This window comes from Mytilus californianus, unplaced genomic scaffold (assembly GCF_021869535.1).
Source record: "Mytilus californianus isolate M0D057914Y unplaced genomic scaffold, xbMytCali1.0.p SCAF_7, whole genome shotgun sequence".
Taxonomy (NCBI): Eukaryota; Metazoa; Mollusca; class Bivalvia; order Mytilida; family Mytilidae; genus Mytilus; species Mytilus californianus.
The window spans coordinates 12,230,063-12,242,617 of NW_026262723.1; the positions used below are offsets into that span (position 1 = coordinate 12,230,063).

General features: G+C 32.6%; 1 protein-coding gene across 5 annotated transcripts in view; it reads left to right on the forward strand.

Annotated features, from left to right (window-relative positions):
* The window catches only part of LOC127707601 (uncharacterized), a 33,358-nt gene that overhangs the window by 5,660 nt on the left and 15,143 nt on the right, over positions 1-12,555 (forward strand). For 4 of the 5 annotated variants that reach the window (XM_052212195.1, XM_052212198.1, XM_052212199.1 and 1 more), the window contains exons 3-6: positions 2,268-2,395; positions 4,449-4,626; positions 5,025-5,156; positions 9,156-9,341. In XM_052212195.1, the coding sequence (XP_052068155.1) occupies positions 2,268-2,395; positions 4,449-4,626; positions 5,025-5,156; positions 9,156-9,341 (624 nt within the window). The remainder of the gene's footprint in view (positions 1-2,267; positions 2,396-4,448; positions 4,627-5,024; positions 5,157-9,155; positions 9,342-12,555) is intronic. The other variant, XM_052212200.1, reaches the window with a different exon arrangement.

Sequence of the window (12,555 nt, forward strand, 5' to 3'; positions counted from 1 at the left end):
TGATTTTGACTTTTAAATTTTTGAATGCCCTTTTTATATAATTTGACCGTATCTGTTTTAAATATAATAAAATTACAAGTTAGTAATGTGAATTACTAAATTAATCTTCAATGGAATAAATTACAGCCAAACACTGTATCCAATATTTTAAATACCCAAAGTCTGATCATAGTTGAGTCAAATCATTAGCTTGCTCTCCTTTAAAAAAGCAAAATGAGGATGTTAAATTTGATGTATGCCTTTTTGTGCTTCTTTGTTACATTTGTTTGTTTTTATAGTGATTAAGATGATAACACAATGTTGACTGCTGTACCCCTATTTTTGACATTTTTACCTATTGTGTCTGTTTGTTTTGTTCACGCATCGTTGTCAATATAATGGAATTCGATGCGACTGTCATACAAGTGAGAGGTTTAGCTAGCTATAAAACCAGATTCAATCCACCATTTTCTACATAAAAAAATGCCTGTACCAAGTCAGGAATATGACAGTTGTTATCCATTCGTTTAATGTGTTTTAGCTTTTGATTTTGCCACTTGATTAGGGACTTTCCTTTTTGAATTTTGTTCGGAGTTCAGTAATGTTGTGATTGTACTTTTTAAAACTTGTAACTCTCATTTGATGTAGAAAATACAATGTCTCATTATGGTCATTGTAAATAACAACATGATTGTTGCGTAGCGGTTATGATAATTATATTCTAATTTGCAAAGCTCAAACAAAGACAATTCAAATCATTTAATAAATAAAACAACACGAATAGGATAAATGTGGTTACAGGTATAACAGTCTTTAATTTATTTATTTCAATAAATATTATCACACTAATGTAACTTCACAGAACACAGCCATACACTACAAATCCAGGCTTATAAAGCATCAACACAATCAAAATCTATCTACAAATGAGGAAAATACATATTACTTAAAGTTAATATAATTATATACCCACATACAAATAATCAAATTAAAAAGTGTGGGTGGGTACTCATAGTTATGAACTGCTACTTCATAGACTGGTTTGGCTGCTTCGAATTACCACAAAAGGTTCAACGACCCCTTTTATAATACTCAGTCTGCTTATCGCAAATTTTATGAGCTGCATATACCGATGTACAGCCGCATTGTGAGTACATGCCATCCAATCAGAATTAGCATAAACACATAAAAATGTACTTACTATAAACACAAACACGTGTTTATAGTTAACAATCATTTGACCGTTTCGTCAAGTGACCAATAAATTTAATTAATACAAATCATTAAAATAAAAATTGGTCAAAGGTATAGCCAGTAACATATAAAGAAGAATAAAAAAAATGAAGGACTGAAAATAACTGCTATATAACGTTTCAACCAAAAAGGTCGTTGTCCAGGAGTAGGATTGTCGAACAAGAATTAAAACCATTCAAAAGATCAAAAGATCACTAACCTACGACTAGCTATACTTGCTTCAATTGCATGAAGTGATTGCTGTTTTTATTTAGTTTGATATGTTGAATTACCGATTTGATTGAATATGTGAATATGATCAATTTAAAACATTTGTTTTATATAAATTTCATTGTTTGCCACTGGGCGAGAAAAATGAAGTAGCTAGTCTGCATGGGAGTGTTTAAATAGTTAATGCATTCCTTCTGAAAGAAGGGTTCCTTATAGTAAATTTGGAATTCTCTTATCGAAGATTTAACCAAGTTTAACTATGTTTACGGAATCCTCATAATTTGGTTATCTAAGGAAAACCGAACTATTATGTGACAAACATTTTGTGTAACTGAACTTGATATTCTGCTACATAACACATTATTTTTTTGTTGTTGTTGTCTTTGATAAAATCCAACTACATCAATCATCCAAATTATTTAATCGAATCTTTATATTTTACACAATTTAAAAAATATACTATTTGCTTTAAAAATGAAAACAACTTAAACAAATTCAGAATTATGTTTCTCGTAATGCCAGTGTATCTCATATCTAATAAACTGTCAATATAGGATGTAAGCATACGTTTTTTTTTTTTTATCTTTTACTGTGGATTCATTATTATTCGTTGTATACCAATTTTCGTGGATTTCGTTGGTCAAGGTGAACCACGAAATTAAATGTTCAACGATAACAAATTTCCAATAGGCTTGTATGCAAACTTCGGCAAAACCACGAAATTAAATATCCACGAACATGTTAGTTTTCCTTAATCCACGAAAATTGGTACCCACGAAAATAAGTGAATTTACAGTATGCTATAATGATTATTTTTGTTCTAGGATGTTATAGTTTGAATGCTAGTGTAAAGAATGATTTTAATCGTGGTGTCTTCTCATTTGAGTACAATTCGGCTTTTGAATGTTTAATGGCTTGTCCGGATAAAAGTGTAGACTTCATCTTTCTAAGGGTAAGACAAGTAATCAAAATAAGTCTGAAGCCTAAGAAATTTAATCATGCTATGGTTTTATACCATTGTAACAATATTTACACCCCAGTTCTATTGTTATACCTTATAGTTTCTATTTCTGAAACAAGTATAAATTGAATAGATCTTTGTAACGAAGAACAATGGATTTTGACCACAGGGTGTGACGAGCGGGGTTTCTGGAAACCCCTGCTTCTACATCCCGAAAACACAGTCCATTGTTATTCATAACCATAGAAATTGATTACTTTTTTAAATAGCATGAACAAAAGAAATTACTAATAGTGAGAACTAGTTGTTTTAAGATATTAAAAAAAACCCATTTTAGGAAATTCATTTTTTTTTTTAAATTGTTTCGATATTTGAAATTCAAATAGCGAAAAAAGTATTAAGCATCTATTTTGAATTAAAAAAAAATCCTTTAAATACTCCTTTGCTTGAAAATAAAACTTTTGATCCCCAGGGGTGGATTCAGTCACTTTTAAAAAGAGGGGGGGTTCCCAACCCAGGTTAAAAAGGGGGGTTCCAACCATGTTTCCCCATTCAAATGCATTGATCGTCACAAAAAGGGGAGGTTCCAAACCCGGGAACCCCCCCCCCCTAGATCCGCCACTGATCCCTGTCATATATCTCTATTATTAAGCATTGGTCTTTAAATAAACAGAGATTCTAACTCCCGGACCTCCATCCCTGGATTGCCCCACAAAAAGGGAGTTCCTAAATATTCAATCTGTATTTTTGTAGATTTCTAATCCAGACACACATATCCTTAGTATGTCCGAATATGAATGTTTGTTTATACTTGAAAATAGAGGGGGGTTTAAAACCGTAATATATAAAATACATTTATGATTACCTTCATTAACCTGATACAGGTAAGTACTTTGAGTTATAATATTGCCTTTATCTTTAGTCTCTTCTACCATGTTTACTAAATCCAACGCTTGACTCAAAATGTCGTCCGTCTTATACCCGTCCATATTGACAACTGCTTACAAGGACCCTGATGTATTTTTTTTTTTGTAATAAGAATGCACGAAACGGTCAACCTTGGCCTGCTGATCCATATTAGCACAAGGATTTAACGGGAATATGCAAAACAGCAACTTTGACATTTGTAAAACCTACTCACTTGTCAAAGTTTGAACGAAGATAGCCAAAGTAAGGTTACTAGTAGGGTTTCATGTAAAATAAAATTCTTACTTATAAATCATGGTTTGATATTGTAAATAAATAAGATATCCATTCTTTTTCATTTAGTAATCAATGTTAAGAAATATAGGGTTTAGCATGGGGTGTAAGTTAGTTATACACCTCAGGATACGGCGAATCTGGATAAGAAAACCTTTCTTATCCAGACACACCTATCCCTCGGTGTATAACTATTACGGAACTTCCCTTTTTTCCTACAACAATATAAATGTGTATTGCTGCATGTACATGTTGAATTTATATGTTGTATACATGTCCCCAGTTCTTATAGTTATCAAAGGTACCAGGATTATAATTTAATACGCCAGACGCGCGTTTCGTCTACATAAGACTCATCAGTGACGCTCAGATCAAATTAGTTATAAAGCCAAACAAGTACAAAGTTGAAGAGCATTGAGGACCCAAAATTCCAAAAAGTTGTGCCAAATACGGCTTAGGTAATCTATTCCTGGGATAAGAAAATCCTTAGTTTTCCGAAAAATTCAAAGTTTTGTAACAGGAAATTTATAAAAATGACCAAATAATTGATATTCATGTCAACACCGAAGTGCTGACTACTGGGCGGGTGATACCCTCGGAGACGAAACTTCCACCAGCAGCGGCATCGACCCAGTGGTGTAAATAGTTAACAAAGGTACCAGGATTATAATTTAATACCAACATTAACTTTTTTTTCATAAAAAAAAAAACAATAATGTTTTTCTTTGCGGTTTCCGGGGCTTTTGTTTTTGGTTTTTGTTTGTGGGGAGAAGGTTTTGGGGAAGGTTTTTATATTTGAATTATATCTAAGTACTATATTTTATGTGTATACATATCTGTTTAGGGGAGAGAGTGTCTGTGTATTCCAGAGAAAAAATTTAATAAACAGCTGTATAAACTACTATTACAAGAAAATACTGGTACTTGCAACCAATCTTGTGCTGGAAATAGTGAAGACTTGTGCGGTGGTGCGTCAGTTGTCAATGGAAACGATTTATACAGTGTATTTAAAGTAATAACAAGTATGGTTCAGGTTATTACTATAACATCTACATTGTTTTGTCCCTAATTGTTACTATTATTATGTTTATAGTTATCATTATTATGGGGATTTTATAATCACACAATGAACTGTAAATTTTGCAAATGATTCGTAAAGTTAACGTTTATTGATATAAATAAATAAAAAGATAAAGCGAAACAAATGTAAAAATAAAACGATTTTAACGTGTCTTATTTTTTTCATTAATAATAATCTTTCTGCAATGAAGCTATGAAAACGATTATGTGTGATGCATATATCTCAAAATAAGCACTGAGTAATGTCAACGCATTTCTTTTGGGCTTCATTCATGTTTATTTTTCACAAAACATTTTTTGTTAAATTTATCATAGTTAATCGTGTTAAAACATTTTTTAGGAAGGATTTCCGCCACCAAAGTTGGAAACACATGTGCACAGTTAGAGTTCGACGACAAAATGCAACACCGTTTCTCTTACACAACTTGCAGTTCTAAGCGGATGTATATTTGCGAAAGATATAATATGTCTGGTATGTTTTCAAATTTTACATGTAATTGTTATCAACCAACTTTTATTTTTAATTGGAACATATCCGTCGTCATTTCACAATCCTGAGTTTGAAAGACTTAAAAAATTACTACTGCGAATTGCTACGTTACAAAAAATATAACAGACCACTCTCGAGTAATGTCCTTCACCGGAAAAGTTGGTCAATTATGTGCGCACTTTATGACTCATTTGCCAGATAGCGGGGCCCGTTTGTATCCTTGCACTATTAAAGTTCATCGATCGTCTTCGTGATCGTCATTATGCAGGATAAACTAGAAATAATGTTTGTTCCGTAGGTACTTAATCACAATCTTAATGACAGCAGTGCTGATAATCAATTATAAGAATTTGATTTGTCGAATAATTCGTGCAATATAGCATCATATTTTTCAACCGCTCGCTCAACATTGGAAGGAAGTGACGATGCCCCTAACCGCACGAATGATGTTCATGAAACCAAAGTTTTTGACGGAAATGCAACGAACTCGAAAGTGGTCTATTGATAAATTAGTGTAATGCTTAGTTTTGTGAATTTGAAATATAATCTGTAATCAGGAATTAAGTAAACAAATTAAAAGGAGGTGCCGTTCACATAGACAAAGAAGAGAGGCGGAAGATACCAAAGTGATTTCAACCTAATTTGTAAATAACAGACCGACAACACAATGGCAAAAAACGAAAAACAACAAAAAGAAACAATACAAACCACAACACAGAAATCGAAAGACTGAACAACAGGAACCTACCAATGAAATCAGATCTCAAGTGCTCCGGCGGGAGTAAGCAGATGCTGCTCCACAAGTGCCTCCCGTCGTAATCCATGTAAGAACAAAGGGACATTTTACTCACATGAATATCCCATGACTTGAGATTCACTTTAATCTCACGTGAATTTCATCTCAAATCACGTGAGCATAATTTGTCTGTGTACAAACTCGTCGAAAATAAGTATAATTTGATGATGTCACACTCGAGGAAACAATGATGTGATTCTGGTTACGTCAATTGGAACATATCCGTCGTCACCTGTTATACCGATATTCCATAACCGCCAAGAAACTCGTGATGAAGTCAGTAAACTTTTCGAAGGAATTACTTCAGTTTCGCCACTGGGAACCCTTGGTTTAACAGTTTCCTAGAAATGAGCTAGTGTGTTCTCACACATGTCAAATGAGCTAATAATTTAAGAATCAAACACACATTTTAAATCCACCAAAACTATAGCAACTTTCAAAAGTGGATTTACTTTCATTTCAAGGCTACATGACACACAGACGCAATACAACAACTTTTGATTTCTATTATCTCAATTTGTAAAACAAATCTAGAGTCTGAATTTATCGGTGAAAAAATAATTTTTATTCATAAAAAATGCAGCATTAACAGGTTTACTTAAACTTGTAAAACAAACCTTCGATACGGAACGGAAATGATACAAAAGAAAAACAAATGAAATGTCGAGAAATTAACTTGTCAAACAATTAAGGATTTTTGTTCTACTTTTTTCAATAATAATTGTTTCAACAAAGAAAACTAATTCACTCCTTCATGTTTAACAACAAAATTCGCAAGTGTACTCAAGGGCAAATTTTCGAGAATACGTGTTTATTTACTTTTCATATATTTATTAACTTGAGGTTTGTTTAAGACACGATGTTGTTTCGATATCCACGACATCGACGAAACCGTATCGATATTAATTTGAACCTTTTACTATATGCGTCGCAGCAAACAAAACATCAGCTGTCGATATCGATTCGATGTTGTCAGTTAAATTTTATACCTGGCACGTCTCTTCTTGTTAAACAACTGTTTAAGTTGTCGATATCGACAATTTATTTTCAAATGTTTGTCAGATACAATATCTATGAAGACGATTTAGTTTTTCTTGTTTATCTGATAAGCTGAATCTCGACAGTATCAATTTCTTATCAACATTAAAGAAATTTCTTCATGACGTTATCTGTTATTTCATATCGATATCGATTCGATGTTGTCAGTTAAATTATATACCTGGCACGTCTCTTTTTGTTAAACAACTGTTTAAGTTGTCGATATCGACAATTTATTTTCAAATGTTTGTCAGATACAATATCTATGAAGACGATTTAGTTTTTCTTGTTTATCTGATAAGCTGAATCTCGACAATATCAATTTCTTATCAACATTTAAGAAATTTCTTCATGACGTTATCTGTTAATTTCATATACTTTAGTTTATGTTCTTCATTAACTTTTGCTTCTACAATTTCAAACTAGACGTTTACAATTTTCCTCAACTGATTTTTTGTTTCAATGAGTTTACACTATATTCATCTATCGACGACATCGATTCGATATCGATAAATTATGGCCCAATTGTCTATCGGCTACAGTTATCTATATAGATAATTTAGTTTCTCCTGGTACGTTTGTTAAATATGTCGATATCGACAAATTATGTTACAAATGTCTATCTGCTGAAGTTATATATATATATATATATATATATATATATAGACAATTTTGTTTCTCCTGGGTCGTCTGTTTAAAATGTCGATATCGACAAATTATGATCCAAATATACATCTGCTACAGTTATCTATATAAGCAAAAAGTAAAATAACAAAAATTCCGAAATCCAAGGAAAATTCAAATCGGAAAGTCCCTTATCAAATGGCAAAATCAAAAGCTCAAACACATCAAACGAATGGAAAACAACTGCAATATTCCTGACTTTTGAGTTTTCTGGGTTCTTCTGTTTAAGATGTCGACGAGAGCTCCAAAGTAGGGTGAGTCACATTGGGGATGTGCAAGGTTAAATATTCTCACCACTCCCCTTAAATCTAAATTGGTGGTGTAGCATCAAAACATATAAGCAAAATGTGAAAATCAGTTTGAAAACGCTTGACTTATCAGGTAGGAAAGAAGAACAACAACAACAAGAAAAATTATAAAAAGCACCTATCTTAGAGTACTCGAAACTATTCAAATCAAGTTAAAATCTAATTTTAATCAATAAGTAAACCATCTTTTCCCTGTTTATAATATGAAACAGTCAATATTTTAACGGTCTTTGTATGTAACCATATTTCAACTAGTTTTCACCTGAATAACCATGTCAACGTTATACAACCAAATGAAACTTGTTTTTTTTTAAAGAATTATTATTATACAGTAATTTCTTTTTTTAAGGATCAGAAATTTGGAGAGGTGACCACTTGATTGTCTTGTTTTAATACAATGAAGAAAGAAATTCATTACAATTCAGCCATCATCTCACTCTATATCAATCTTTATATTCGGTCCTAATTTGATCAGCTAGATATGTCTTATTTTTATTTTATTATCTTAAGTCATCATCGAGTTGATATTGAGTCGACATGGTCGATTACGATAATATCGACATCGACATTATCGATTTTGATGATATCGACATCAGATGTTGTCATTGGTGTCGGTATCGAAATCTTCAACTGGTTATGTCATGAATGAATAAGTTTATCGATATAATTTCGATATCGGGTTGACATTTGAGTTAGTCTTGGACATGTATAATTAATTTCGGACGAAAAGCGATATATACTATTATTTAAATTTATCGTAACAGATGAAAATGAAAAACTGTAAATGCTGGAGACGTCCACCAAAAATCAAAACTATATATAAAATTTCCAAGTTTTATGTTAACTAATTAAAATCGATGTACTTGTCATAGCCTAAAGTACATCGCTCCTTTTGGGATTCATGTGATTTCTTCAGTTTTTGTTTGTTACCATGATTGTCTCTTCTTAATCGAGTTACGAGATTTGAAAATCTGTAAAGTACTGTCGCCTTAATCTATGTAAAACGACTTTTCATCATTTTGCACGTTAAATAATATAATTTGAAAATAGGTCCGTAAAAACCATTATATGCTAATAGTATAAACTTATTTTACTTCGTATTTTCATTTAAAAAAGATGGGAACGTTATACATTGCATATTTTGAATTATTTTAGATCAATCCTATAAGGATAAGTGTCCTAATGAAACTGCATCATGGTACGCCGCACAACAAAATTGTCAAGAAATGGGTTTGCAGCTTCGGACATACACTACAACTAGTTTTTCGTCTCTGTGTAGCCAAAGCGAACAGATGTTTTGGATTGGAAATCATGTCGCTGAAAAAATTGTATGGGCAAATGGTATATGCATTTTAACCTTTTATATAAAATCATAAATATGACAAACACATATGATTTATTCTATAATAATACTTTATATGCCACTGGATGTGCTATGGAGCGGACGTTAATAACGGATGTCCAAATGATTTTTTATCTTAATTAAGTGTAATAAAATGTTCTATGCATTTTACATGTATTTCGAACACCGGTACACTACTGTTGCCTTTATTTGCCATACGCCAATTTTTTTTTTCCTTTTTATTTCTTTGTTTAGTAAATTACATAGTCTTCTAAACGAGATCTAAATGTCTATATATATTTTCATGTTCAAGATTCTTGTACATTTTGTTGCCTTGTAAAGATTACTACATATTTTAGATACTCCACGTTTTTCACTCTTTCCTGTGTTTTATTAGTGCCTTTGTATTTACTGTTGAAGAGTTGTTGTTACAATGAATTCAATGGTTTCTCTTCTCTTTTATTGATTTTCTTTTAACAGATCTTCATCTTTAAAAAAAAGCCTTTTAGGCATAAAAGGAACCAGATATTTTCTTTCTAAGTGCTGATACGTCCCAAGATATTGCTAGTATTATATTTGGCGATTTTATTAATAAATGTGTTGCGAGTATGTTCGTAAATTATATGTTTACGTGGGCAGTGTTTGCAATTTGAAAAATTCGAGTATTTCTTCCATTTCTCCTTGTGATGGAGAAAACGGTGGTCTCTTTATCTTGAGAAAAACCAAAAAGTAACTTTATGTTTTAATGTATTTAATATATGTTTCAATATTTCACGCATCCGTACATCTGTGAGTTCAACTGAAATCACTAAATGTCTATTTTCTCCAGTGGCGTAGCTAGACAAATGCTGAAGGTGAAGCCCAAATTGGCAGGGGGTCTTGGGGCCGCTTGAGGCCCCCAGTGGGTCCATGGCAAAGCCCTGGTAGGGGGCCAGGGGGCAAAGCCCCCGGAAGTTCCTGGGTTTTAGGGTTTTAGACCCACAAATATTAACTGAAAATATTGAATGTTAAGGTGTAGTCAAAAGCATTTTTGTTTGATACAAGTCAGATAATTTTGTGAAAAAATATATATTGTTCCTCAAAGAAACTGTAAAAACCAGAAGATTCCAGACGGATATAAAAGTTATATTTACTAAGACCAGTGTCTCGCCTACTTTAAGAATCTAATAAATGTCTTAAGAACTTTAACTGCAGACTGTATGTAATGTTATTTGGAAGAAAAACTAAGTCCATATATAAGTAATATACGGAAAAAAAGGAAATAATTTTTTTTTTAAATTTCCTTCTAGATACTAGCTTTTGATCATAATCAAGCTTCTGTCCAAGTTTGGTAGAAATTTAGGATAGTTTAAGAAAGTTATTGAAATTTTAAAAACTTTAACCGCAGAGTGAATGTAATGTTAACTGGCAGAAAAACTAAGTCCATTTAAAAGTAAAATACGAAAAATAAGGATTTTTTTTTTTGGAGAATGTACCTCTGAATACTATCTATGATCATAAACAAGCTTCTGTCCAAGTTTGGTAGAAATCCAGGGTTGTTTAAGAAAGTTAATAAAATTTCAAAAACTTTAACTACACAGTAAATATTTCTGGACGCAGCCGCCGCCGAAGACGACGGAATGTAAAGATCGCCATGTCTCGCGTTTGTGACAAAAGTCGCAGGCTCGACAAAAACCACACCATTAAAAATTGTTTGGAGATAAGATGTAAACAATATATTCAGGTTAGGGCAGGATGGCGCCTTCAAATTAGTTTAGCCCGCCACATTCGGTATGTGCCTGTCCCAAGTCAGGAGCATTTAATTCTGTGTAATGGTTGTCGTTTGTTGCTGTATCATATTTTGTTTTTCTTTCATTATTTTGTACATATATCATTTTCTCGTTTGAATTGTTTGTGTGGATATAAATTATTAAAAGAGTCAGAGTCAATCTCTCTCACCAACAAAAAAGCAAGCCTACTTTCAATTACTTTATCAATGGACGTCTGCTTGTACGCGTGAAGGATACATCTATAGCCTCGAAAGTCGTTCGGTTGTCATCGTATAACGCAGATATGTTTTAACCCGTCACATTACACTGAAACTGCGTTGATTCAGCGGTGGAATTGGTCACATGCATTGGCAATTCTGCGTTGCATTGTAAATAGCAGAACACCCTGCCGACACAAGATTCGTCTGCTATAAATAGAGGGAAAATAAAGCACTGGTGATGGGAACGAACGCCGGGAGTCCGAGAAGTGATATTGACTCCTTGACTTCTACAACTTTTTGTTTATTTAACCGCACAGTGCCCATTTATTCCCCCCTTCACTTTCTCTCACTCGGCGTCTCCTCCCTTTCTCTCATACCTCTAGCTCGTTTTTTTTTTTTTTTTTTTTATTTTTTTTTTTTTTTTTTGACGAACGATGTTTAAGCCATGGCTTCCGAGCTTCCGCCTAGCTACGCCACAGTTCTCCCTGTAACTTTTATTGTTAAATGTCAATTTATTGTTGTTTTTTTTTTCAGTTTAATTTTTAATAACTGTAAAGCAAAACTTTGTTTGAGGGATCGAAATTTGCACTCCAAAAAAACATCCCACAAGACCCATGCTTTCTTCATCTGAAGATCCGATTTATGGATCGTCTGTTGGACTTTTAATTATTGCTTCAATTGGTCCCTAAAATGTTTGGCCGTAAACGGTTACGAGAGCTAAAATTTGGAAGAAAAGATAACAGAAAATAAATGTCACTAGAATCAGAAATCCACCTAACAATTTGTTTTTCAGCTGAAAATACAATTAACTTGAAAAAACTCCCATAAAAAATAAACTTCTCAGCGTAGCATTGAAGGGTTCTAATGTTTTAGAGATGGGTTGATAGAGGCGTGTTCCTGATCGAAAGCGGTAGGATATGCCAACAACTAATCAACATAAAATTAAGTATCGTTTCAATTGGTATCTTTGTTCAGATATTTATCCTATATGCTGATACTACTGAAATTTTTCTACAAAAAAAAGGAAAATCACAATTGGAAAGCTGAAATTTTCTCCTTTGTCGAAAAGTTTAGTTCTAAGACGAACTTCATAGTCAGTTACTAGATTAAGTTAAAATAAAAGACACAATGAACAATATGTTTGGTGTCATTTATTTCTTACTCGGTGGGATGGATGCCAAACACTTTTATCTAAATTTCTTGAGTAAGAAGATGTGAAATTAAAACATTTAACAACTAAAGCA